This window comes from Callithrix jacchus, chromosome 9, assembly GCF_049354715.1.
Source record: "Callithrix jacchus isolate 240 chromosome 9, calJac240_pri, whole genome shotgun sequence".
Taxonomy (NCBI): Eukaryota; Metazoa; Chordata; class Mammalia; order Primates; family Cebidae; genus Callithrix; species Callithrix jacchus.
This window is the reverse complement of record NC_133510.1, coordinates 68776835-68804431: the sequence shown is the minus strand read 5'-3', so window position 1 is coordinate 68804431 and position 27597 is coordinate 68776835. Positions and strand designations below refer to the sequence as shown.

General features: G+C 44.0%; 1 protein-coding gene and 1 pseudogene across 7 annotated transcripts in view; both read left to right on the top strand.

The window, feature by feature from the left end:
• Window positions 1–3384: 3384 nt before the first annotated feature.
• Window positions 3385–3867, top strand: LOC144577623 (MICOS complex subunit MIC10 pseudogene; annotated as a pseudogene).
• An 8232-nt stretch (window positions 3868–12099) lies between these two features.
• ATF1 (activating transcription factor 1) overlaps window positions 12100–27597 on the top strand; it is a 59175-nt gene continuing 43677 nt past the window's right edge. For 5 of the 7 annotated variants that reach the window (XM_054239222.2, XM_002752393.7, XM_054239221.2 and 2 more), the window contains exons 1-2: window positions 12100–12428; window positions 19950–20048. In XM_054239222.2, coding sequence (XP_054095197.1) covers window positions 19956–20048 — 93 coding nt within the window. In that variant the 5' untranslated portion in view covers window positions 12100–12428; window positions 19950–19955. Of the gene's footprint in view, window positions 12429–13059; window positions 13344–19949; window positions 20049–27597 lie in introns of those variants that run through there. The other 2 variants (XM_009003778.5, XM_078336697.1) reach the window with 1 other exon arrangement.

Sequence of the window (27597 nt, the reverse complement as noted above, 5' to 3'; positions counted from 1 at the left end):
TAGAAGTTGCTATTAATAAAAGTCTACCTGATAACCTCATTCACTTCTCTGAATCTCCATTCTCAGTCTCCAAAGATGTACACTCATTTCTGAGATCATTTCTATAAATAACTCCCATGGTCAGACAGACCTGACAAAGCAGGACATATACTCTGGAAATTATGGGGGTTCCAAAAGAAGCAAGTAAGAGGGAGTTCACGGTGCATGCATTAAAGAGCAAACAGAAAATGAATTAGTCGTATTCAGTTTCAGAATCTAGGAGAAGAATAAAAGACCCCCAAAAAAAGGAGGCCAGGCATGGTGGCTCACACCTGTAATAGCAGCACTTTGGGAGACCTAGGTGGGTAGAGGTCAGGAGTTGGGAAGTAGCCTGGCCAACATGGTGAAACCCTGTCTCTACTAAAAAAATTAGCCTGGCATGGTGGCACGCACTTGTAGTCCCAGCTATTCAGGAGGCTCAGGCAGGAGAATCACTTGAACCCAGTAGGTTGCAGTGAGCCAAGATCGCGCCACTGCACTCTAGCCTGGGTGACAGAGTGAGACCCCATCTCAAAAAAAAAAAAAAAGAAAGAAAGGAAAAAACAAAGACAAAAGAAGGCATTAATAAAAAAGAAGAAAACAGAAAAGAGTTCAAAAAAAAAAAAGAAACTGATACCCTTTTTTTTTTTTTAGGAAAAAGCCCAGACTTGAAAAGAAACTGATATCTTACAGATATTCTAATCACAGTAAAACCCATTTAACAAAAGGCATGCACATAGACACAAAAAGTAGGAAACACAAAAGGGAACACAACTACAAATACAGCAGTTGTGCTTCTATTTCAAGGGGTTATTTTAATTTTTCAGTAAATTTCCGTTTTAAATGGATAATTTTCTAAAAATTATGTAACTCTGAAAATTCACTCAAGAAATAGAAAATTTGAATTTTACCATACTCACAAAGCAAAAAATAATCCTCTTTTCATATGTAAGAGAAAAAGCCACCCAACTAATCTTACCAATTTAGTATAAGTCAGATACCAAAGTCAGACTAAGGCAGTTTTTGAACACTCTAAATCAATCTCACTTGAGAAGAGATAGAAAATGATAAAATCTAGGCCAGGCATGGTGGCTCACACCTGTAGTCTTCAGGAGGCCAAGGTAGGAGGATGCATTGATGCCAGGAGTTGGAGACAAGGGTGGGCAACTCAATAGGACCCCATGTCTTAAGAAAAATACATATATATATATTTTTTTTTTCATTCTCCTGATACAGATTTATTTCTTCCATCTTTATATATATATTTATAAACTGGGCATAGCACATGCCTGTGGTCCCAGCAACTCAGGAGACTAAGGCAGAGGATCACTTGAGCCCAGGAGTTTGAGACTACAGTGAGCCATGATTGTGCAACTGTACTCCAGCCTGGGCAGCACAGTGAGATCTATCTAATAAAATAAAAATCTCAGTGTTTCAGTTATTTGTTGTTGTGTAACAAACCACCCCAACTTAGTGGCATAAACCACAGCTGAGTAGAAAGTGAAAGCAAGCCACCTCCTCATAGTCTTGACTTTTCTAGTAGTGCTTCTCAAGTATCACCATTGTATATCCTTTTTACTGAATGTTATCGATAGATGTGCATTGTCAGGTGAAGTCTAGCCGGGCGCAGTGGTACGTGCCTGTAGTCCCAGCTACTTGGGAGGCTGAGGTGGGAGGATCGCTTGAGCCCAGGAGTTCTGGGCTGTAGTGCGCTATGTCGATTGGGTGTCCGCACTAAGTTCGGCATCAATATGGTGACCTCCTGGAAGCGGGGTACCACTAGGTTGCCTAAGGAGGGGTGAACCAGCCCAGGTCGGAAATGGAGTAGGTCAAAACTCCTGTGCTAATCAGTAGTGGATCGCGCCTGTGAATAACCGCTGCAGTCCAGCCTGGGCAACATAGCGAGACCCTGTCTCTAAAAAAATAAAATAAAAGGGTCGGGCGTGGTGGCTCACGCCTGTAATCCCAGCACTTTGGGAGGCCAAAGCAGGAGGACCGCTTTAGCCCAGAAGTTTGAGACCAGCCTGGGCAACACAGTGAGACCGCAGCTCTTAAAAAAAAAAGATGAAAGTGTATTCTAAATCTAATAAAGACCATGTATGAAAAACTCACTAACACCCCACTTAATGGTGGAAAACTGAATGCTCTTTCTCCCTAACACTGGAAACAAGGAAAGAAACAGTCTGTTCTCACCTCTTCTAAAAACTGTTGTACTAAAGATCTATCCAGAGCAATGAGGCAAGAAAAAGAAATAAAAGGCATCCACAGGAAAGGAGGGATTAAAGCCATCTCTCTTCATAGATAAAATGACTTGTACATAGAAAATCCTAAAGAGGCCGGGTGCAGTGGCTCACGCCTGTAATCCCAGGACTTAAGGAGGCCCAGGCAGGTGGGTGACCTGAGGTCAGGAGTTTGAGGTCAGCCTCCCTAACATGGTGAAACCCCATCTCTACTAAAAATACAGAAAAAATTAGCCAGGTGCAGTGGCGGGCTACTTGGGAGGCTGAGATGGGAGAATCGCTTGAACCCGGGAGGCAGAGGTTGCAGTGAGCCAAGATTGCGCCCCTGCACTCTAGCCAGGCGACAGTGCCAGCCTCCATTTCAAAAAAAAAAAAAAAAAAAATGAAAATCCTAAAGAATACACAATTAGAATAAATGAATAGGGTGACTACAGTCAATAAAAATTGTGTATTTTAAAATAATGTAATTGGATTATTTGTAGCTTAAAAGATAAATGTTTGAGGGATGAATACCCAATTCTCCATGATGTGCTTATTTCTTTTTTTTTTGTTTTGTTTTGGTTTTTGTTTTGTTTTTTGAGACAGAGTTTTGCTCTTGTTACCCAGGCTGGAGTGTAATGGCGCGATCTCGGCTCACAGCAACCTCCGCCTCCTGGGTTCAGGCAATTCTCCTGCCTCAGCCTCCTGAGTAGCTGGGATTACAGGCACACGCCACCATGCCCAGCTAATTTTTTGTATTTTTAGTAGAGACGGGGTTTCACCATATTGACCATGATGGTCTCGATCTGTTGACCTCGTGATCCACCCGACTTGGCCTCCCAAAGTGCTGGGATTACAGGCTTGAGCCACCGCGCCCGGCCTAATGTGCTTATTTCATATTGCATGCCTGTATCAAAACATCTAAAGTTCCCTACTATGTGCCTACAATAATTTAAAAAAATTTTCTTGAACTAAAAAAAGGAATAAGTGACTTTTGCAAGGTTGGAGAATACAAGAACAACATAAATCAATTTTATTTCTAATCACTAGTAATGAACTTTCCAAAAATAAAATACACAAAACAAGTCCATTTAAAATAGCATCAAAAGGAATAAAATACAGTCCATGACTTACGATGGTTCAACTTACAATTTTTCAACTTTACAATGGTGCAAAAGTGATGCTGTCAGTAGAAACCATACTTTGAGTACTCATACAACCATTCTGTTTTTCACTTTCATTACGGTATTCAATAAATGAGACAGGGAGCCATCTGTGGGGAAGATGTTGGAGTTGGAGCTTGGCAGGAAGTGGGATCAGTGCCTGGCACATGTGGCTGTGATCATAAGTACTGGTTTTGAATTAGGAATTGTTTTCTTACCTTCTTTAAAAGAAGAGTGTGGCCATTAGCATGGGGTTAGGAATGGCTTACTCCAACTGTCCGCATGATTTCCAGGTTCGTATCTTCTACATGGAAAATATGTCAAAGAGCAGGAACAGTGACTTCACCTGAGGACATCCCTGTGGAAGGAAAAGAGAAATTGTGTTTATTTGTCAGGAATACTGAAGTGCCCTAGAGTAAGCTGACATTCTTCTGTAACAGTGTTGTTCAAAATAAAAATTTTAAAAATAGGCCAGGTGCAGTGGCTCATACCTGTAATCTCAGCACTTTGGGAGGCTGAGGTGGGTGGATCGGTCGAGGTCAGGAGTTCAAGACCAGCCTGGCCAACATGGTGAAACCCCATCTCTACAAAAAATATAAAAATCAGGGCCAGGCATGATGGCTCCCGCCTGTAATCCCAACACTTTTGGAGGCTGTGGCGGGTGGGTCATCTGCGGTCAGGAGTTTGAGACTAGCCTGGCCAACATGATGAAACCCCATCTCTACTAAAAATACAAAAATTAGTTGGGCATGGTGGCACGCACCTGTAATCCCAGCTACTCAGGAGGTTGAGGCAGGAGAATCACTTGAATCCAGGACGCAGAGGTTGTAGTAAGCTGAGATTGCAACACTGCACTTCAGCTTGGGCAACAGAGTGAGACTGCATCTCAAAAATGTGTGTGTAAATATCTATTACATATTATCTATATTATATATAGTAAAAATAGGCTGGGTGTAGTGGCTCACACCTATAATCTCAGCTTTTATATACATATATATGTATGGATAGATAATGTATAAAGAGTGAGACTGTCTCAAAAATATATATTTTATATATGTGTATATATATTTATATATACATATGAGCTGCTACTCAGGAGGCTAAGGCATGAGAATTGCTTAAACCTGGGTGGTGGAGGTTGCAGTGAGCCAAGATGTCACCACTGCACTCCAGCCTGGGTGTCAGAATGAGACCCTGCCTCAAAATAAATAAACAAATAATTTAATCAAAGTGCAAATTTGTACACTGAAAACTACAAAATGCTGCAAAAATAAGTGAGATCCAAATCAAAGGAAAGTCATCCCATGTTCATGGACCGGAAGCTTTAACATTGTTAAGACAGCAGTACTCCTCAAATTGATCCACAGATTCAATGCAGTCCCCATCAAAATTCCAGTTGTTGCTGACTAGTCATGTAATAGAAAAAAACAAAAAACACAAAATTCCAGTTGCTTATTCTGCAGAAATGGATAGGGTGATCCCAAAATTCATATGGAAATACAGGAGACTCACAATAGTCAAAACTACCTTGAAAAAGAATAATAAAGTCTAGTACTCACACTTCCATATTTCAAAACCTACTACAAAGCTATAACAAGCAAGACAGTGTGGTACTGGCATAGAGATAGACATATCAATCAGTGGAACAGAATTGAGAGTTCACAAATAAACCTATACATCTATGGTTAATTGACTCTAACAAGAGTGCCAAGATATTCAAAGGGATAATAATATTTCCAACAATTTGTGCTGGGACAGGATATTCTAAAGCAAAATTAGTTTGGATCCCAGCCTGATGCTATATACAAAATTAATTCAAAATGGATCACATACCTAAATGTAAGAGCAAAAACTAAAAAACTCTTAGAAGAAAAAAAAAGGGAATCTTGGTGACCTTGGATTAGGCAACAGTTTCTTAACACCTAAACAACAAGCATACAAAGAAAAAGATACATAAACTAGACTTCATCAAAATTAGAAAGTTTTGGCTGGGCACAGTGACTCACGCCTGTAATCCCAACAATTTGGGAGGCCAAGGCGGTGGATTGCCTGAGCTCAGGTATTCAAGACCAGCTGGGCAACACAGGGAAATCCTGTTTCTACTAAAATACAAAAAAATTAGCTGGGCGTGGTGGTGTGCACCTGCAATCCCAGCTACTCAGGAGGCTGAGTCAGGAGAATCCCTTGAACCTGGGAGGCGGAGGTTGCAGTGAGCTGAGATCACACGACTTCACTTCAGCCTTGGCGACAGAGTGAGACTCATCTCAAAAAACAAAACTTTTTTTTTGTGCATCAAATGACGCATCAGGAAAGTTAACACTATGTAAGCTCTCCTTTTTGTCCTTGGCAGTAATTTAGACAATGAGCTGGTCAGGTGCAGTGGCTCATGCCTGTAATCCCAGCACTTTGGGAGGCCGAGGCAGGCAGATCACCTGAGGTCAGGAGTTCGAGACTAGCCTGGCCAACTTGGTGAATCCCAGTCTCTACTGAAAAAACAAAAATTAGCCAGGCATGGTGGCATGTGCCTGTAATCCCAGCTACTTGGGAGACGAGGCAGGAGAATCGCTGGAACCCGGGAGGCGGAGGTTACAGTAAGCCGAGATTGTGTCACTGCACTCCAGCCTGAGCAGCAGAGCAAGACTCCATCTCAAAAAAAAAAATTTAGACGATGAGCTCCTAAAATAATAGAGGTCAGGTGGCAGTTCTTAACTACCAGATGCCTGGAGGGAGAAGGAAGGGTCAGAATTATGGTAATTTTTGACAAGATTGGAGTGGCAGCCAAAGGAACTTGACATACAGAGTAGTGAAGTAGTAGAGCACAGCATTCCTAAGAGCAAAACAGGCAGCCAATAAGGATAATGCCTAATCAGTAATAATACCTTAATAATTTCTTTACAATAAAATTGCTAATAATAAAAGGCAAGAATTTTTCTTTCTTTTTTTTTTTTTTTGAGATGGAGTCTCATTCTGTTGCTCAGGCTAAAGTGCAGTGGTGCGATCTCAGCTCACTGCAACCTCTGCCTCCCGGGTTCAAGCAATTCTCCTGTTTCAGCCTCCTAAGTAGCTGGAATTACAGGCACACACCACCATGCCTGGCTAATTTTTGTATTTTTAGTAGGGTTGGGTTTTGCCATGTTGGCCAGGCTGGTCCTGAACTCCTGACCTCAAATGAACCACCTACCTCAGCCTCCCAACATGTCAGAATTACAGGCGTGAGCCACTGTGCCCAGCCAAACAGCAAGAATTGATGACCAGGAGGTTGAGGGCAGTTGTCCCCACAAAATACCAAAGTTTCTTGCCCAGGTCCTGAACCAGAGCAAGTTTTCAGACTTGGAGCCAGCTCACTGAAGAGGCCATTTCTTCAGGTTGAAGAACCCCAGAGAAACACATCAATTATATACCATAATGATTTCCCCAGTCCTTTCCTAAAGGGAAGACTCTATACTGGAGGAAAGAGAATGCCCCGACAATTCAAGGACCACAGGACACAGGTCCGGTTGACATCCCAGAGACCTTAAGTGTCCTCATGTCTCTCCTGTCAGAAATATTTCACATTAACATAGAAGAGACAAGAATATACATTTACAGTTTTGCCCCAAAGTTATGTTACATGAGATTGATCTGAACAGGTAGAATGCACAGGACATAGTTAGCACACTGAAGGCCTTGATAAGACACATGCAGATCTGGCAGGTGAAAAACTCTAAGAAGATTCAGAGGTCCAGTGATCGGGGCATGCTGGCATATCCCCTACAACATCAAAACCAATTGCTGCATCTTGCATCCCCTTTCTCAAAGAAGGAAGCATAGTCCCTGGTAAGCCTCTTCAGGCTCTGGAGATAACACATCCCATGCTTAGTAATACTTCGCTAACCAATATTCTAGGGACAGCTTTTTGTTTTTGTTTTCATTTTTGAGATGGAGTCTCACTCTGTTGTCCAGGCTGGAGTGCAGTGGCACAATCTCACCTCACTGCAACCTCCACGTATCAGGTTCAAGTAATTTTCCCGCCTCAGCCTCCCAAGTAGCTAGGATTACAGGCACGCGGCACCACGCCTGGCTAATGTTTGTATTTTTAGTAGACAGTTTCACCATGTTGGCCAGGTTGGTCTTGAACTCCTGACCTCAAGTGATCCACCTGCCTTGGCCTCCCAAAGTGCTGGGATTACAGGCATGAGCCACCACGCTTGGCCTTGCTTTTTAATAATAGAACTTTATTGTCTCACAGTTTTGGAGACTAGAATTTTGAAATCATGGTCCAATGCAATTGGTTTCTTCTGAAGACCCTGAGGGAGAATCTATTGCTATTCCCTCCTTGCTCCAGGTAGTTTGCTGGCATAGGGTCAGCTTTCTTTCTTTTTTTAAAAAAAAATTTTTTTTTTTAAAGACGGGGTTTCACCTGTTGGTCAGGCTGTTCATGAACTCCCGACCTCAGGTGATCCACCTGCCTCGGCCTCCAAAGTGCTTGGATTACAGGCGTAAGCCACCGCACCCGGCCAGGGTCAGCTTTAAATAAGGTTTGAAGTCCAGCAAGGCGCGGTGGCTCACGCCTATGATCCCAGCACTTTGGGAGGCCGAGGCAGGTGGATCACGAGGTCAAGAGATCGAGACCATCCTGATCAACAAGGTGAAACCCCGTCTCTACTAAAAATACAAAAATTAGTTGTGCAAGGTGGTGCGCACCTGTAGTCCCAGCTACTTGGGAGGCTGAGGCAGGAGAATTGCTTGCGAGATTGTACCATTGCACTCCAGTCTGGGTAACAACAGCGAAACTCCGTCTCAAAAAAAAAAATAAATAAATAAAATAAGGTTTGAAGTCTTATGATCTGGTAGAGTCCATGGTGTTGGAAAGAAGAAACTGAAGTTTATGGCAAAACCTAACAGGACATTCACTGTAGGCTATTGGGATTCTAGAGGAAGAACACGCTGTCTATAGTAGAGAATTATTTCCCTTCTGAAAGACAGCTCTGGTGTGCCACTGGGCCATGGAAGCAATGGGAAACTAAACTAGGGACATCAAGTGACTATATGTCTAGAGTTTTCTGTCATTAGCTGGATTCTGTCAGATGCACCACATCATAAAGTGAGTTGGGCCAGCACCAATTCATGGTAACAAGGAAATGTTTCACCTGGGATCAAGCCCAAGCAGGATCCGAGGATGCAAGTAAGCAGCCCGAGCAGGCAACCTCAAACCCTGTGCTACCCACCCAATACCAACAGTGTCCTTCACTCAGCTCATACCTGCGGCCATGCTGGAGCACGGGGGTAGGTCCAGCTAAAGTAGCCAGAAAAAAACCCAAGTTTAGTTTATGGGTTTGTTGTCTCAGTATGTGAGATCAAGCCAAAAATGGATGGGAACTGAATTGTAGTTATTCTCAGGGGTGAACTTGAAAGTCAGTGGCAAGGGAGATCTTCCCAATGAGCAGCTACTAAAGTGTTCACCAATTTTGTGTGGAAGAAGTGGCTCAAAGTGAGAGTCCATATGAACTCATGGGCAGAGGCAAATGGCCAGCTGGTCAGTGTCTTGGAAGAAGACTGGATACAACAAGGTCTGAAGTAGAGTTATATGGGGCTAGAGCACAAGGTGTGAAGATGTTTACCTCACGTCAATGCCCACTAAATAGCATCTGCCATGGATGAGACACTGAATATGCAAGTAGACAAAATGACTCGGCTGGTTGTCAGCCATCAACTGACTTCTTGGAACTGGCACAATCAGCATATGTATGGAGTGGCTACAGTGGCAGAGGTGGAGGCTATGCATGAACTCCTACTTAATAAAACTGATTTAACAACTGCTATCTCTGAAACTTCAGCTAAACATTGACAGAGACCAACAGTGAACTCCCAATGTTGCACGGTTTTTCCAGAAGACTGCTAGGTCACTTCACAGCAATTTGACAACATCGAGCTTCTTTCATCGCAGAAGGGCCAGTGATTTGTTCTCAAGTGAACAGATTTACTTTTTCTGGGTGAGGGTTTGACTCTTCAACCCTCATAGCTTCGGTCACCATCACTACCTAGGAGCTTACAAAGGTGCGTGAAACCTGCAGGCTGCTCTGACCAACATCAAGAAGATTCCGGCCAGGCTCTGTGGCTCACGCCTGCAATCTCAGCACTTTGGGAGGCTCAGGTGGGTAACTCGAGCCCAGGACCTCGAGACCAGCCTGGGCAGCACAGAGAGATCCCATCTCTACAGAAAACTTTAAAACATAGCTGGGCATGGTGGTGCACATCTATAGACACAGCTACTTGGGAGGATAAGGTGGGAGGATGGCTTGAGCCTGAGAGATCAAGGCTGCAGTAAGCTGAGATCGTGGCCACTGGAATCCAGCCTGGGCAACACACCGAGACTGTCTTAAAAAAAAAAAAATCCAACATTTATTTAGTGCTTAGTATGTACTAGGCACAGCTCTTAACTTTACATGTATGAAAGGAATTCAGTCTACAAAACCCTATGTGATCGGCAGTGTTATTAAATCCATTTCTTTTTCTTTTTTTTTGAGACGGAGTCTCGCACTGTCGCCCAGGCTGTATAGTGCAGTGGCTCACTGCAATCTCCGCCTCCTGGGTTCAAGCAATTCTCCTACCGCAGCCTCGCGAGTAGCTGGGAATAGGCTCACCCCACCACGCCCGGCTAATTTTTTTATTTTTAGTAGAGACAAGATTTCACCATGTTAGGTTGGTCTCGAATTCCTGACCTCAGGTGATCCATCCACCTCACCTCCCCAAGTGTTGGGGTTACAGGCGTGAGCCACCGCGCCCTGCCCTTCCCCCACCCTTTTATTTTTCAGACGGAGTGTTGCTCTTGTTGCCCAGGCTGGAGTGCAATGGTGCGATCTTGGCTCACTCCAACCTACGCCTTCCGGGTTCAAGCGATTCTCTTGCTTCAGCCTCCCGAGTAGCTGTGACTGCAGGCATGCACCACCACACCCGGCTAATTTTGTATTTTTAGTACTCGAGACAGGGTTTCTCCATGTTAGGCAGGCTGGTCTCAAACTCCCAACCTCAGGTGATCTGCCTGCCTCAGCCTCGGTGTCCTTCCTCCCCCGCTTTTTACTGATCAACTTTTGTTAAGCATGCTGTGGTCCACAGAAGAAAAAAAACAAACGTCAAAGAAGACACTCATACCACCAGCCTTCCAGCCAGCAATATTCTGGATTCCAGAATGGCTGAGGCTGGACTTTGTTAACCATGGAAGGCTTGATGTCTGAGAACATCTGAGAAAATAGGCAACTTTTCTTTCAGTAATGCTGAAACACTGACTTAGTAATAGCAGCTGTCCCCTGGACTAGCATTTAATAGGTAATCAACGATGTTTGCTGAATGTCAGCAGCTAGACGTTAGCAACGTCTTAAGGATAAATCTTCGGCATTAAATCACAGTGATTTAAAGTGACTTACTTTGGCAGAGTAAATCTTCGGCTTTAAACCACATTTTCCGACCCAAAGGCCAAAAATAGGAAGTTTCCTAAATTGAGATCTCAACCTAGTAAAATTTCAGAAAACTTTGAGAACTTTTTGTCAAGAGCATACTAACAAAGTTTATCTTTTGTCGTTTACCATCATTAAAGCCATATAACAACATTTTGCAAGGAAATTTTTAGAAATAGAATAAAGCATAACTCCTTTTCCAGAGAGGTAGACACAAAGAATATTCTGGAAAGTTTTGTAATGCATTAAAACGACGGCATAACATTTTATTTTATTTTATTTTTTGAGACGGAGTTTCTCTCTTATTACCCAGGCTCTAGTGCAATTGCGCAATCTTGGCTCACCGCAATCTCCGCCTCCTGGGTTCAGGCAATTCTCCTGCCTCAGCCTCCTGAGTAGCTGGGATTACAGACACGCGCCACCATGCCCAGCTAATTTTTTGTATTTTTAGTAGAGACGGGGGTTTCACCATGTTGACCAGGATGGTCTCGATCTGTTGACCTCGTGATCCACCCGACTTGGCCTCCCAAAGTGCTGGGATTACAGGCTTGAGCCACCGCGCCCGGCCGGCATAACATTTTATTAACACCTTGTTACATGTCATTGTAAACCCATTTCTGTAAAAATCCTTCCACATGTCTTAAAGGACACAATTCAATGCTACTTTAGGGGATTAAGAAAAATCTGAGTAAGGCCGGGAGCGGTGGTGCACGCCCGTAATCCCAGGACTTTGGGAGGCCCAGGCGGTGGATCACGTGAGCCCAGGAGCTCAAGACCAGCCTGGGCAACATAATGAGTCCTCATCTCTACAACCAAGGCGTGGTGGTGCGCGCCTGTGGTCGTAGCTGCCTCGGAGGCTAAGGGTGGAGAATCGCTTGAACCCAGGGGTTGGAGGCTGCAGTGAGTCGAGATCCGGCCACAGCACTCCAGCCTGGGCCATAGAGCGAGACCTCGTCTCAATCTCGGAAAAAATAAAAGGCAAAGCCTTCAAGCTTCAAGTCATTTCTCCTTCCAAGAAGAGGACAGGGCCGGAGTCGGTCAAGGTCAAGGGGCAGGTGAGTTGACAACGCCGCCACTATCGATGAAAACGGCCTCCCGGCTGACCTCCGGAAGCGGACGTGAGGCGGGGCGGGGTAGAACTCCCGAGGAGAAACTCAACTTTGGACAAGAGTTCCTCTCCCACCGCAGCCTGATGAACGCGTTCCGGGGTACCCCTAACCGCAAGTCAGGAACGCGTACAAGATGGCGGCGCATCACGTGGGCAGCGCGGTGACGCAGGACGGCGGCCCGCGCGGAGGCAGCGCCGTAGATCCTCCACAACGCACACTTGCACTCAGTTTTGCCCCCCTCCCCACCCCCGCCCCCTGCCTGGTGTAGATCATGCCGCCAGTGGCGGCCCTGACTGCCGAGGAAACGGCAGCTTAGGCCAGTTGGCTGTTAAGTGACACTGATTCTCCCCGCCCCGCTTGACTCCAGAGAAGGAGGCTCGTCCCCAGCTGCGTGAGGGGGTGGGGAAGTGGGTAGCGAATTCGGATCTACCTGGGAGGGGGGAGTGGAAGTTCCCACCCCGGAGAGCGGCGAGGCGGCAGCCACAGGTAAGTCGGGGGCGGGGGAGGGACGTGACCCGTAGCCCGGGAGGGGAACGGCGCGGGAACGTGGCGCCGGCGGGGACGCAGAGCGGGTCGCGCGCCGGTTGGGGGTCGTGCGCGGTCGGCGCCGGTGGGGGAGGGGGCGCAGCGGAAGGGGGAGGGGCCGCCCGCGCTTCCGGTCCCCGCGCCTCGGTGCTGCGGGGCGACTTTCCAGACGTGCGTCTCCTTCTTCCCCTTGCCCCCAAATAAAAATGAAGCCCTAAACCTGCCGCCGCGGGGTGGCTTTTGCATTGAGCAGCCGCTCTCCGCGGTCGCAGGCGCGAGCCCTCGTTGGGAGGTTTCGGGGTTGGGCCCGGAGCCGGGCGAAGGGCGGTGCAGCTATGGCCTCGGCGCGGTGTGAGCTGAGCGGATCCCGGGTCCGATTAACTCTGCGACTGGGTCTTCGGATTGCGCTGGTCGCCACGGCCCCGGCGACCTGGGGAAGAGGAGGCCCTTACCCTCCTGGAGCTTCCAGTCTAGCGTGCAAGCAGACTCACGGGCTTCGCGCACGCCCCAGACAGTCTTAGAGATGCGCCTGGCAGCGGGGACAGAGCGGGAACAGCAGACGGCCTTCTCCCCTGCTAGGAAAGACACAGGGGCTTCTGTTCCCCTCTGGATGGGCGACCCAACCGAGGAGACTTTTTCTCTTTGATCTTGTGTGTCATGAAACAAAGCTCCGTATTTCTCACTTTCGTCGACTCCGTGCAGCGGGCGGCTGCATCGCTTTGAAATGATTTTTATGTGAAATAATGTCTGTTGGCGTTAGCATTTTGAAGAGCATTTATTGGGTTGGTGGTAGTCCTTGAGAACCTTTACGCTTCAGAAGCTTGGCTTGGACCTGGCGGGCATCTTTGTCACACTGGCCTCACCTGTGATGAGTTTGTAGGTATTTATGTCGGAAAGTGCATTTTAATCTGCGGTTTTTGTTAACAGAAGAAATGCGTTCTTCTAAAGTGCTCTTTTTTCTTTGGAGTTTATAATGTGTCTTACTTAGAATCAATATTGTTGTCCTAAAGTCGAATGTGTTTTCTCTTTAATACTTGCCGTTGTCTTTTAGGGTTAGGTTTGGTCTGTGAGCTATGTCCGCTTCTACCGGATCACCAACAGGTGGCAGTCCCTTCTGATTCTAATATAGACTGTACTATCTTTGCCAGTTTGTTTGTTTTTGAGACGGAATGTCGCTCTCCGTCGCCCAGGCTGGAGTACAGTGGAGCAATCTCGGCTCACTGCAACCTCCGCCACCCTGTTCAATCGATTCTCCTGCTTCAGCCTCCTGAGTAGCTGAAGGTGCACGCCACCACGCCCGGCTAATTTTTGTATTTTTAGTAGAGACAGGATCTCACCATGTTGGCCAGGTTGATCTCGAACGCCTGACCTTGTGATCCACCTGCATCGGCCTCCCAAAGTGCTGGGATTACAGGCCTGAGCCACCGCGCCTGGCCCTTTTTTTTTTTTTTAAATAATAGTAGAGATGGTGTCAGAGGCGTGTGAACCAGAGTAACTTCATCTTAAACAGGAGCTGGGTAAAATGAGGCTAAAACGTAGTAGGCTGCATTCCCAGACAGTTAAGGCATTCTAAGTCACAGGATGAGATAGGAGGTCAGCACAAAGTACAGGTCATAAAGACCTTGCTGATAAAACAGGTTGCAGTAAAGAAGCCAGGCAAACCAAAATGGTCATCACAAGGGTGACCTCTGGTAATCCTCACTGCTACACTCCCACCAGCGCCATTTACAAATGCCATGGCAATATCAGGAAATTATCCTATATGGTCTAAAAAGGGGAGGTGTGAATAATCTACCCCTCATTTAGCATATCATCAAGAAATAACCATAAAAACCAACCAGCAGCTCTAGGGGCTGCTCTGTCTATGGAGTAGCCATTCTTTTATTCCTTTACTTTCTTCATAAACTTGCTTTTACATCCCATGGCTGGCTTGCCCTGAATTCTTTCTTGTGCGAGATCCAAGAACCCTCAGTTGGGGGTCTGGATCGGGATGTCTGTTCTGTAACATATTTCTGGTGACCATGAAGGGGGACTATAGTGCAGAAACCCTGACCCAACGGCTACCTTTGGGCAAGCATTGGGGTCCTGTAACGTATTTTTGGTGGCCACAGAAGTGGAAATCCAGTATATATGTCTAGGAGTCTCTCCTAAGACAGTAGGTTAGAGGTCCCTCTTAATAAAAGGCAAGGATGCTTGAGTGAACTTGGGTTAGAGTCTCCTCTCAGTAAAGTCTGTCTCAGCTCAGCTGAGAACAGGTTCGGCACTGTAGGATGGATGTTAGCTGCTGTTCTCTTTGGATTAATTGGCCTTACACTCTTTGCTGATGGCTGTGGATGACAGGGTTAGGCATGTACAGGATTGTGGGACATGGGGAGCTTTTTCCTCCCTAGAAAGGGAAACTTGAGAGCTGATGGGACTGCTGGAAAAGATAGATCCCGGCCGGCGCGGTGGCTCACGCCTATAATCTCAGCACTTTGGGAGGCTGAGGTGGGTGGATCACGAGGTCAAGAGATCAAGATCATCCTGGTCAACATGGTGAAACCGCGTCTCTACTAAAAATACAAAAATTAGCTGGGCATGGTGGCGCAGCCTGTAGTCCCAGCTACTCGGAGGCAGAGGTTGCGGTGAGCCAAGATTGCACCATTGCACTCCAGCCTGGGTAATAAGAGCGAAACTCTGTATCATAAATAAATAAATAAATAAAATAATAAATAAATAAACTTTAGATCCCTTTGCCGACAAGCAGCCACCTGAACTCATTGCTGCAATGAGTGGGTCTTTGCTCTGACTTCCCTAAGTTCTTCACCTTCCCACCCTGCCACAGGCAATACTTTCCTCCTTTACTTTGCTTTTCTTATCTTTTCTGTTACTGAGGGCAACCATATTGCCAACAGACCATGTGTTGAAACTCAAGTCCAAGGTTGGATTAAAGATGACAGGCCCATTGGGTCAAATTTTTTAAGCCTTGCCAGTTGGTTATTGGGTGCTAAGTGGAGTGGCTAATGTCTTTGTTTAATCACACGAATGTTGCTCCAGCCAGAATGAAGAAAAGATACTTTTCCTTTATGATACGGCTTGGCCCCCAGGGCGATAATGCCACAAGCCAAAATACTAGGACCTCTAAGGGAAAGGGAACCCAGAAGCCTGGCATGCCAGCAAAAGGGTAAGAATTTCTTACCAGTCAGATTTCTGGCTTCTCCTTCACTGTACAAACGGTTAAGTGAATGGTAATTTAAAAAAAAAAATGGCCAGGCATGAGCCACCTTACCTGGCCAACTTTCGCAGTTTCACAGCGGCAGTTCAAGTTTGATTCCCCACCTAGGAAGTAAGTCGTTTCTGGTTTAATATCTTCATGACCTTGTCTATTCTCTTTTCCGAATGACTGTCCTAAATTTTCCTTCCTCTAAGCACCTGGGGGTTACCGTTAGTGAAGTTCAAAAGCCAGAAATATCAGCCATTTGGCATAAAAAAATGCTTTCTTTCTTTCTTTCTTTCTTTTTTTTTTAAAAGATGGGGTTTCACCATGATGGCCAGGCTGGTCTTTAACTCCTGATCTCAGGTGATCCACCCACCTTGGCCTCCCAAAGTGCTATGATTACAGGCGTGAGCCTGGCCTTGGCATAAAAAATTCTAAAAGGGGCCGGGCACGGTGGCTCACGCCTGTAATCCCAGCACTTTGGGAGGCCGAGGCAGGTGGATCACGAGGTCAAGAGATTGAGACCATCCTGGTCAACATGGTGAAACCCCATCTCTACTAAAAATACAAAAATTAGCTGGGCATGGTGGTGCACGCCTGTAGTCCCAGCTACTCGGGAAGCTGAGGCAGGAGAATTGTTTGAACCCAGGAGGTGGAGGTTGTGGTGAGCCGAGATCGCGCCATTGTACTCCAGCCTGGGTAACAAGAGTGAAACTCCATCTCAAAAAAAAAAAAAAAAATTCTAAAAGGATTTTATTAAAAAGTGCTGTGGTTAAAGTCAGTTTTAATTAAAAGTAGATACTCAAGCTCTGAAAGCCTGGACTACTTGGGGAAAACAGGAGGCACCAGAGACCCCTTTCCTGTCCCTGTTCTTCCAAAGGCAGTAATCCAATTAAGAAACTTAAGAACTGTCAAGTGAAAAATCTTGCAACCCCTGTATTCATCTTCTTTTTTCTGTGTAGCTTTGTAGGTGTTGTGTGTAATGTTTATATAAAAGAGCTCTAATTAATTGGCCTAAACAAAAATAAGCATTTATTTATTTGTTTAAAAATAAGCATTTAAATCAAATGTTTTGAAAGCAGAATAAAAACTAATGCCTTTTGGTTCATGTAACTTTAGTAATCTTTGGGAAGTAAAAACAGCTTTCAAATTGATTAAAAATAGTCTCAATTATGCAGGTCAGATATTTTGTTACATGATTTAAGGTCATAAACTGTTTCTTTGACATTTAAAAATTGTTCACTTTACCTTAAAGCCATTGGATTCTAGATAAGGCCTGGGGACCTGTGGAGTTAGCCATGCCCCTAGCTGTGCTGGAGAGTCAGCTCTTATCTGCACTTCTGCCTGGTGTGTCCTAGGCTAGTCTCCACATTTAGTACATAATTCAAATTGCTTACTAACCAGGATTTTCACCAAAAGTAAAAGTTGCTAAAAGTTAACATTGTAACATGTAATTGAGACTATTGAAGAAACACTTTTACCTGTAAGGTATGTAAGGAAAGTAGAATGTACTTTTGGTAAAAGATTATAAGAAGGTGTGGGAATGTGTTTTTTTGGTTTGTTTTTGCCTAAAGGGTCAAATAATTGTTTTAAATTGGCGTGGCTCACCTGTAATCCCAGCACTTTGGGAGGCTGAGGCGGGCAGATCACCTGAGGTCAGTAGTTTGAGATCAGCCTGGCCAACATTCTGAAACCCCATTTCTTCCAAAAACAAAAGTAAGTTAGGCATGGTGGTGCACACCTATAGTGCCAGCTATTTGGGAGCCTGAGGCAGGAGAAGCACTTGAACCTGGGAGGCAGAGGTTGCAGTAAGCCAAGGGCGCCACTGCTCTCCAGCTTGAGTGACAGAGCAAGACTCCATCTCAAAAAAAAAAAAAAAAAAAAAAAAAAAATACAGGAAGCCTTATCAAATGTGAAACGGTATTTTGTTTTCTTTGGACTATATGTTCCAAAGTTATTGGGAAATTCCTGAAATTCTAATATGACTTAGTGTATGTTAATAATAATTATAATTGTCATGCAAAATATTGTGTGCCACAGAAGTAACCAAATGTCCTTATTTGTGGCTTTAATAGTGACTCTCCTAAAACTTTTTATCATCCACAGACAATTGTTCTTGTTTTAATCGTCTTTAGAATATAGTTTTTAATTAGCTATAGAACTCTAGCAGGTTTTCTTAAATGCATGTTTCTAATAGCTTTGGTAATTGTAACATAATAGAGGAAACAACTTTCAGAACTCATGAAGAGCTGGAATGTTCGTGAATATCAAATAAAATGAGTTACTTTAATTAACTGAACCAATAGAAAACTGAAGTAATCTTTTTAGCTTTGATTAAAATGCTGCTGATTCTTTGTTTTTTTCAGTCAAGGAAAATTTTCATGTGAACTGTTTACAGCTGGTAGCAATTGAATAAAGTATACTGCTGTGAATGAAATTTGGAACATACTTGTTTCTCTGATTTTTCTAGAATTTGGAAACTAGTTGACTCCTAGGCTGAAGCAATCCTCTTGCCTCAGCCTCCTGAGTAGTTGAGACTACAGTAGCACACTACCACACCCAGCTAATTTTTTATTTTTTGTAGAGATGGGGTCTCACTATGTTGTCAGGTCTGGTGTCAAATTCCTTGGCTCACGTGATTGTTGTGCCTGTCTCCCAATGTGCTGGAATTACAGGCGTAAACCATCACACCTGGTCATATTAACCATTTTGAAACAGTTCTATAGTGTTAAGTACATTCACACGGTGCACAACCAATGTCCAGACTTTTTTTTTTTCTTACTCAGGCTGGAGTGCAATGGCGCAGACCCACTCACTGCAACCTCTGCCTCCTGGGTTCATGCAATTCTTGTGCCTCAACCTCCCGAGTAGCTGGTATTACAGGCACTCACCCTCCCTCTCCACAGCGCCCCCAGCTAATTGTTTTTGTATTTTAGTAGAAATGGGGCTTCATCATATTGCCCAGGCTGGTCTCGAACTCCTCAGCTCAGGCAGTCCACCTGTCTTGGCCTCCCAAAGTGCTAGGATTACAGCTGTGAGCCACCATCCCTGGCTCAGAACTTTTTTATGCCCATTAAACAGCAACTCTCCATTTCCTCCTTCCTCTAGTTCCTGACAGCCACCATTCGACTTCCTGTTTCTATGGAATTTTGCTTCTCTAGATAACATCAAATTAGTGGAATCATAAAGCTTTTCATTTTTGTGATGGGGTTATTTCATTTAGCACAACATGCTCAAGGTTCATCCATGTTGTAGCATGTGACAGGAGTTTCTTCCTAAGACTGAACAATATTCCATTGTATGTACAGTCACTATTTTATTTATCCATTCATCCACTGATGAATGTTTGGATTGCTTCCACCTTTTGGCTATTGTGAATAATAATGCTGCCCATGAACATGGGTGTACAAATATTCTTCTCTTTGAGACCCTGCTTTCAATTCTTTTGGATATATATACCAACCAGTGAAATTGCTCTGTTTTTAATTGAGGAACTGCCATAGCATATTCCATAATAGCTGCATCATTTGCATTCCAGTAGCACAGTAGTATACAAGGGTTCCAGTTTCTCCACATCCTTGCCAACACTTGCTATTTTCTGTGTCTTGATGTTACCCATTCTAATGGGTATGAGGTGATATTTCATTGTAGTTTTCAGTACATTTCCTTAGTAGTTAGCGATATTGAGCATCTTTTCATATGCTTGCTGACTGGCCACCTTTTTTTGTCTTTCCAGGTAACCTTTAAAAACATTAAATTCTGTCGAAATCTTTTACCAGCTTCTTTGTTAGTAGTTCTCTCCCTGTTTGCCATATCTGATCTCTCATAGCTCATTTATTCTCATTCTCACCCAGCCTACATATCCTGAAGTTGATATCTAAGTTTTCGAGATCTTTAGAACTTCCTTAGGTACAGTTTTATTTGTTCGACTTTTACTCAATAAATTCTGTATATAAAACTATATATATACTTTGAAACTTCCCTAAACTGGAGACAGATATGTTATGTCCATAAACAGGAAGACTGTCATCATTCTTCAATGAGATAACATTTGAAAATTTAGTCATAATAGTTTATGTTCGTATGTGCCTTTTATTAAGTTTAAATATGTTTTTGTGGGCCAAAATTAAAACAATTTAAAGAATATGAAAAGTCCCCTTTCTATCTCTGCCATTGCTACCAGTTCTTTTCCATTGAGGCAAATGATCAATTTTTATATGACTGTATAGTATATTTTAAATATTCTGTATCATGTTTAATTTTAACTGACTTTTTTCCCCTTATAGTTGATTATGGAAGATTCCCACAAGAGTACCACGTCAGAGACAGCGCCTCAACCTGGTTCAGCAGTTCAAGGAGCTCACATTTCTCATATTGCTCAACAGGTAAGGGAGGGAGGGACCAAAATACTGAGCTAGTTAGGAATATTTTATATGCAGATTAATCTCTTGTTTCAGATCTATTTTTAATGCTTTGTTGTTTTGTTTTGTTTTTTGAGACAGTTTTGCTCTAGTTGCCTAGGCCGGAGTGCAGTGGCACGATGTCGGCTCACTGCAATCTCCACCTCCTGGGTTCAAGTGATTCTCCCAGCATTTTGGGAGGCCAAGGTGGACAGATCACCTGAGCCCAGGAGTTCGACACCCACCCGGACAGCATGGTGAAACCCCGTCTCTAGTAAAAATACGAAAAATTAGCCAGGTGTGGTGCTGTGTGTCTGTAGTTCCAGCTACTTGGGAAGCTGAGACAGGAGAATTGCTTGAACGTGGGAGGCAGAGGTTGCAGTGAGCCAAGATTTTGCCATGGCACTCCAGCCTGGGAAACAGAGTGAGACTCTGTCTCAAAAAAAAAAAAATGAGAATTTTGGAAAACTTATGTTCGCCATCATGAACCTGACAGTTTCTCAATATTTGAAGACATTTTAGTTACAAAATTGTCTTACAAAATCATGCATGGAGGCTGGGCATGGTGGCTCATGCCTGTAATCCTATCACTTTGGGAAGCCAAGGTGGGTGGATTGCTCAAAGCTGGAAGTTTGAGACCAGCCTGAGCAACATAGGGAGACCCTGTCTCTTAAAACGTTTTAAAAATTAGCTGGGTATGGTGGCACACACCTGTAGTAACAGCTACTTGGCTGAAGCAGGGGGATTGTGAGCCCAGGGGTTCAAGGCAGCAGTGAGCTATGATCATGCCACTACACTCCAGCCTGGGTGACAGAGTAAGACCCTGTCTCAAAAAAAAAAAAAATCGTGCATGGGTGTAAGAGCCATTTAAAGTACAAGATTAAATTAATGAATTTTAATGTTAACAGAATACACAAGTTCAGACAGTACATAGCAAATAACCTTTAAGAAACTACAACTTGCTGAGTTTTGCTGTTGTATTAAATAATACAATTAAAAGGCTGTTAAAACACTGCACATCTTGTCTAATTGCATATCTATGTCAGGGCAGATTTTCTTCATATAATTCAACCAGTATCAATGTATGATAACATAATGTAGAATCAGATAAGAGATTTCAGCTCTTTTCTTTTTCTTTTTTTATTTTCGAGATGGAGTCTTGCCCTGTTACCCAGGCTAGAGTGCAGTGGCGAAATCTCCACTCACTGTCGCCTCTCCCTCCTGGGTTCAAGTGATTCTCCTGCCTCACCCTCCCAAGTAGCTGGGATTACAGGCGCCTGCCACGGCTAATTTTTGTATTTTTAGTAGAGACAAGGCTTCACTATGTTGGCCAGGCTGGTCTTGAACTCCTGACCTCAAGTGATCCACCCGCCTCAGCCTCCCAAAGTGCTGGGATTACAGGCGTGAGCCACTGTGCCTGGCTGATTTCAGCTGTTTTCTATTAAGCCAGACATTAAGGAAATTTGCAGAAATGTAAAACAATGCCATTTCTCTCACTAATTTTCTTTTGAAAATATATTAATAGAAATAAGAATGGTAACATAATGGGTTTGTAACTGTATTTTGAAATGAACTGTTAAATTTTTTTTTTTTGCAACAGAGTCTTGCTCTGTTGCCAGGCACCAGGCTGGAGTGCAGTGGGGCGATCTCAGCTCACTGCAACCTCCACCTCCTGGGTTCAAGCAATTCTCCTGCCTCAGCCTCCCGAGTAGCTGGAACTACAGGCACGCACCACCACACTCAGCTAATATTTGTAGTTTTTAGTAGAGACGGGGTTTCACCCTGTTGGCCAGGGTGGTCTCACTCTCTTGACTTCGTGATCCGCCTGCCTTGGCCTCCCAAAATGAACTGTTAACATTTTTCAAAATATTATAAATATTGCCAGGCACGGTGGTGCATGCCTGTAGTCCTAGCTGCTCCAGAGGCTGAGGCTGGAGGATCACTTGAGTCCAAGAGTTCTAGACTATAGTGCTATGCTGATCGGGTGTCCGCACTCAGTTTGGCATCAGTACGGTGACCTCCTGGGAGCGGGGGACCACCAGGTTGCCTAAGGAGGGGTGAACTGGCCCAGATCGGAAACGGAGCAGGTCAGAACTCTCGTGCTGATCAGTAGTGGGATAGCACCTGTTAATAGCCGCTGCACTCTAGCCTGAGCAAAATAGTGAGACCGTCTCTTTTTTTTTTTCCTTTTTTTCCTGCATTTATTTTCTGATCCCATCTCTTTAAAAAAAAAATATATATATATATACTCAACTAATTTTGGGGGGTCCTCAATAAGTTTTAAGAATGTAAAAAGGATTTGTGACCAAAAGGTTTGAAAACCAGTGGCCGAAAGGGTTAATCTTTCAAGTTTGATGTATCCTTCTCCATTATTTGGCTATATCATGTGAAGTATAACAGTGTCTTCTCCAGATGGTGTTGGAAAAATAAGGTGGAGTCTCTATTTTTCTGTTAATAGAGCTCTTTACAGAAATGTTCTAATTCATTTGGCTTACTTACAGATATATTTCAGTTGTTTTGGTTAGATGTGACTGTTCTCAAAATTTCCTCAGAACCATATTTATGGTGAGGTAGAGTAAGTACATTTCTAGGTAGTAAATCGTTTTATAGTGATTTTTTTAAGAATAATATGGTTGGGCATGGTGGCTCATATCTATAATCCCAGCACTTTGGGATGCTGAGGATTGCTTGAGCCCAGGAGTTTGAGACCAGCCTGGGCAACATAGTGAGAGAGACTGTCTCCTAAAAAATACAAAAAGTTGACCAGGCACAGTGGCTCACGCCTGTAATCCCAGCACTTTGGGAGGCTGGAGGTGGGTGGATCATGAGGTCAAGAGATCGAGACCATCCTGGCCAACATGGTGAATCCCTGTCTTTACTAAAAATATAAAACTTAGCTGGGCTTGGCAGCACTTGCTTGTAGTCCCAGCTACTCAGGAGGCTGAGGCAAGCGAATTGCTTGAACTCGGGAGGCGGAGGTTGCAGTGAGCCAAGATTGCGCCACTGCAGTCCAGCCTGGTGACAGAGTGAGACTCCATCTCAAAAATGAATAAATAAATAAGATAAAAAAGTTGGCCGGGTGCGGTGGCTCACACCTGTAATCCCAGCACTTTGGGAGGCCAGGGCAGGTGGATCATGAGGTCAAGAGATCAAGACCATCCTGGCCAACATGGTGAAACCCTGTCTCTACTAAAAATACGAAAATTAGCTGGGTGTGGTGGTGTGTACCTGTAGTCCCAGGTACTCAGGAGGCTGAGGCAGGAGAATTGTTTGAACCCGGGAGGCGGAGGTTGCAGTGAGCCGAGATCGCGCCACTGCACTTCAGCCTGGCGACAGAGGGAGACTCCGTCTAAAAAAAAATAAAAAATAAAAATAAATTAGAAAGTTAGCCAGGTATGGTGGTATGTGTCTGTAGTCCCAACTACTCAGGAGGTAGAAGTGGGAAGATCAGTTGAGCCCCAGAGGTCCAGGCTTCAGTGAGCCATGATTGAACCACTGCACCCCAGGCTGGGTAACAGAGCATTATCCTGTCTCAAAAAGAAAAATATTATGTAAAGGAAATAGTATTTTACAATAATTCAGTGAAAACTGGGGATAAAGTCTCAGCTCTCCTGGAACTTACATTGTAATTTTGGAGAGACAGGCACCAAAACATATCAGTTGGTAATATGTGCCATGGAGACAAATAAAGCAGGGTAGGAGAGATAGGGAGTTGGTGGTGGGGACGGGGACTTGCCCTTTTTTATACAAGACAGAGACATCTGTCTGAGGAAATACTGCTTCAATTATATGGATCAACTCTTGTAAAACTGTGAGACTAATATGTGCTTGATACAGTCAAGGAACACTGAGGTGGCCAGTGTGTTGGGAGAGGTACTGATAGAGGATGAGGCAGAGAGGGTTGAGGTGGGAAGAGGGGAGGGTGCCAGATAATGAAGGCCATATGCCACTGTGAGATTTTTATGTTTTAATCTGGGTTGCATGGGGAACCTTTAGAGTGTGTTAAGTAGAAACTTAGAAACTTCTGGCATATCTTAAAAGAATCACTCAAAATCACTGCTCTGTGGAATAGAAACAGGAAAACCAGTCAGGAGGCATTACAGGCATGTACATGGATGATAACAATGGCTTGGACCAATGTGGTAGCTGTGGTAGTGGTGAGACAAAGTTAGATTCTGGATATATATTGGTTGTAAAGCCAATAGTATTTGCTTTTGGATTGGATGTGGAGTTTTAAAGAAAGGAAGTTGCTCAGACCAAAACTGTGAAGTCAAAACCCAGTGAAGAAACCCTTTTCTGGTTTTTGACTTCAGTTTTGGTCTGAGCAACTGTAAGAATGTAATTGCTTGAGCTAGGCGTGGTAGTGCATACCTGTAATCCCATCTCCTTGGGAGGCTCAGGTGGGAGGATTGCTTGAGCCCAGGAGTTCCAGACTAGCCTGGGCACCATAATGTAGACCCACCCTTTCTCAAAAACAAAACAAAACAAAACAAACAACTAAAATTAAAAATATATGTAGATGTAGAATTGCCATTTATTGAGATGTACAACACTGGAGGATGTTTTCCTTTTCTTTTTGGGGGAATGTTGGCAATCAGGAATTTGGTTTTTAGGCATGTTGTGTTTGTAATACTATCTGTTGGTTTTCTGTGTTGCAGAGCAAATCACCAAAAGGCTAATAGCTTAAAACAACACATATTTCTTATGTCACAGTTTTGTGGAGTCAGGCATATCTTCCCTGGGTTCTTTGCTTTGGGGTCTCACACCAAGCTGTAGTTGAGGTATTGGCTCGGACTGAATTCTTACCAGCGGGCTAGACTAGACAAGAATCTACTTCCAAGCTCACTGAGTTTGTTGACAGGATTCATTTTGTTGTGGCTATAGGACTCAGTGCTTCAGTTTTTTGGTTGGTTGGTGGGTGGAGGCTGCGCATAGCTTCTAAAAGCCACTGGTAACTCCCTGTCATGTGATCCTCTCCATATGCAGTTCAAAGTGTGGCAGCCTGCTTCAAGTCTAGCAGGAGAATGAGAGCAAGTCTGCTAGCAAGACAGAGTCTTGTATATAATATAATCAAAGGAATGATATCCCATTTCCTTGTGATAAAACATGACATCCCATCATCTTTGCCTAATAAGGTTGGTTAGAAGCAAGTCACAAGTCCCTCCCACTCTCAAGGGGAGAGAGTTAAAGTCCCAAACACCAGGAGCTGCAGATCATGGGGGCCACCCTAAAATCTGTTGGGCAGACCATCCAATTAGATTTGTCCAGTAAACAGATAGATATACATGAGTCTAGGGTCTGGGAGAGAGGTCCAGACTAGAAATCTAAATTTAGGAGTTGTGGCTATATGGATGGTATTTATAATTGTGGAATGATTTCCAAACTCCCGGTAGGATGTAGAAAGCTGGAAAGAATGTTACTTTTATGCTAAAACAAGAATAAGTTGTATATTCTACAAAATAGTAACTTAAACTCACAGAAGTGGGGTGTGCGCATGGCTCACCTGTGGCAGAGCACAGAAAGAAAGCAGGGCTGTCATACTAGCAGGAAAATTAATGAATTGCTAAAGTCCAAGTGTAGGCAAGAATGAGCGAATAGAATTCTTGGGAGCTGCAGACACAAAGACAGTTCATACCTCCTGTAGGTTCTTCTGCAAGGACTGCTAACAGTTGCTTAGGAGAAATATGGGGGTGGGGAAGCAAGGGAGACCAGAGAAAGCTTTGGTAGGTGGTACAGGCCTATTTGGACCTTTAAGCAAATGAGAAAGGAAAAAGCCCTGTTTTCCATTGTATCTGGGAAAGGTAAAAAGAAAAAGAAAACCTAGAAATCCTAAGGGAATAGCAGGATATTAAGGGCTTAGATTATTAGTATTAGAGTTTTTTTGCCTCTGGGAGAAAGCCCCAACCCCTGTAACTGAAGGACCTAGGACCTACCTAAGACTGGGCCAGGACAACAGAGAACCTCCTCGTTGCTGCTGTCAGGTCAGGCAACACCAGTCTACCCCTGGGGTAGGGGCAAGAGAGAGCCTCTTTGGGGCAGATGCACAGATAAAGCCTAAGGCCGAGTGTGCAGCAAGAACACTGAGAAAAACCCTCTGACAGAGCAGCCCCAGCTTAAGCAGAAAGTCACGCTAGAGGAATTTGAAGTTGGTGGTACACTTCGGGTAGTCCAAACAACAAAATCCAAACCCAGCTCAATTCCCGAATGACTCAACCCCTTCCCAACACACATGCACACACACCCTAATGAAGAGGTGTACCCTCTTGGTTTCCCATTTCTGAGCATAAATACTATTTACTTTAGTCTACTCTCTTACCCATGATGTCTGTAATTCAGGGAAAAATTACAAAACACATTCAAAAACACACACACAAAAAAAGCCTCGCTGTCAAAAACCAAAACAATAAACAGAACCAGACTCAGAATTACCCAGCTGTTGGAACGATCAGAGAGTGAATTTTTTTTTTTTAATTACTGTCTTGAGCGAGTTATACAGAGAGTGAATTTCAAATAACAATGAATAGTATGTTCAAGGCTCCAGCAGGAAAAGTAGAAAACATGTGTGGCTAGCTGGAGAATTTCAGCAGAGGAAACTATATGAATAGTCAAGTGGAAATGTTAGAAATAAAAATGGTGGCCAGGTGTGGTGGCTCACACCTATAATCTGAGAACTTTGGGAGGCCAAGGCAGGCAGATGGCTTGAGCTTAGGAGTTCAAGACCAACCTGGGCAACATGACAGGCCCTCATTTCTACTAAAAATAAACACACACAAAAAATAGCCAGGCATGGTAGTATACACCCTGCAGCCCCAGTTACTTGCAAGGCTGAGGTGGTAGGATTGCTTGAGCCCAGTGGGCAGAGGTTGCAGTGAGCCAGCATTACACCACTGCACTCCAGCCTGGGTGTCAGAGTGAGGCCTTGTCTCAAAAAAAAAAAAAAAAAAAGGTGACAGGTGAAGTATGTGTTTGTGTTTATTAGTAGACTTGACACAGCTAAGAAAAGAATCAGTGAACTTGAAGATAGGTCAGTAGACATTACCCACAATGAAAACAAAGAAAAAAGGAAAGGGTGGGAAGAAAAATAGAGCATCCAAGAACTGTGGAACAGTATCTCTTTAACATAGGTATAGCATGATTAAAGTTGTGACTACATGGGACTACTGAGGGTCAGCTCTGTAAAATGTGGCTGATAGGTCAAATAAGATGAGTAAATATATTTATTTCATAGCCAGTCTTTCTCTTATTTTTTAAAAATGGGATTTCACCATGATGGCCAGGATGGTCTTGAACTCCTGACCTCAGGTGATCCACCCACCTTGGTCTCCCAAAGTGCTAGGATTACAGGCCTGAGCCACTGCGCCCAGCTATTTTTTTAAAGATAGGATCTCACTGTCATGTCTTGGAATTCTTGATTGTCTGGGTTTTGCTTTTTAATAAAGGAAGTTTTTTTTTGAGACTGAGTTTCGCTCTTGTTACCCAGGCTGGAGTGCAATGGCGCGATCTCGGCTCACCACAACCTCTGCCTCCTGGGTTC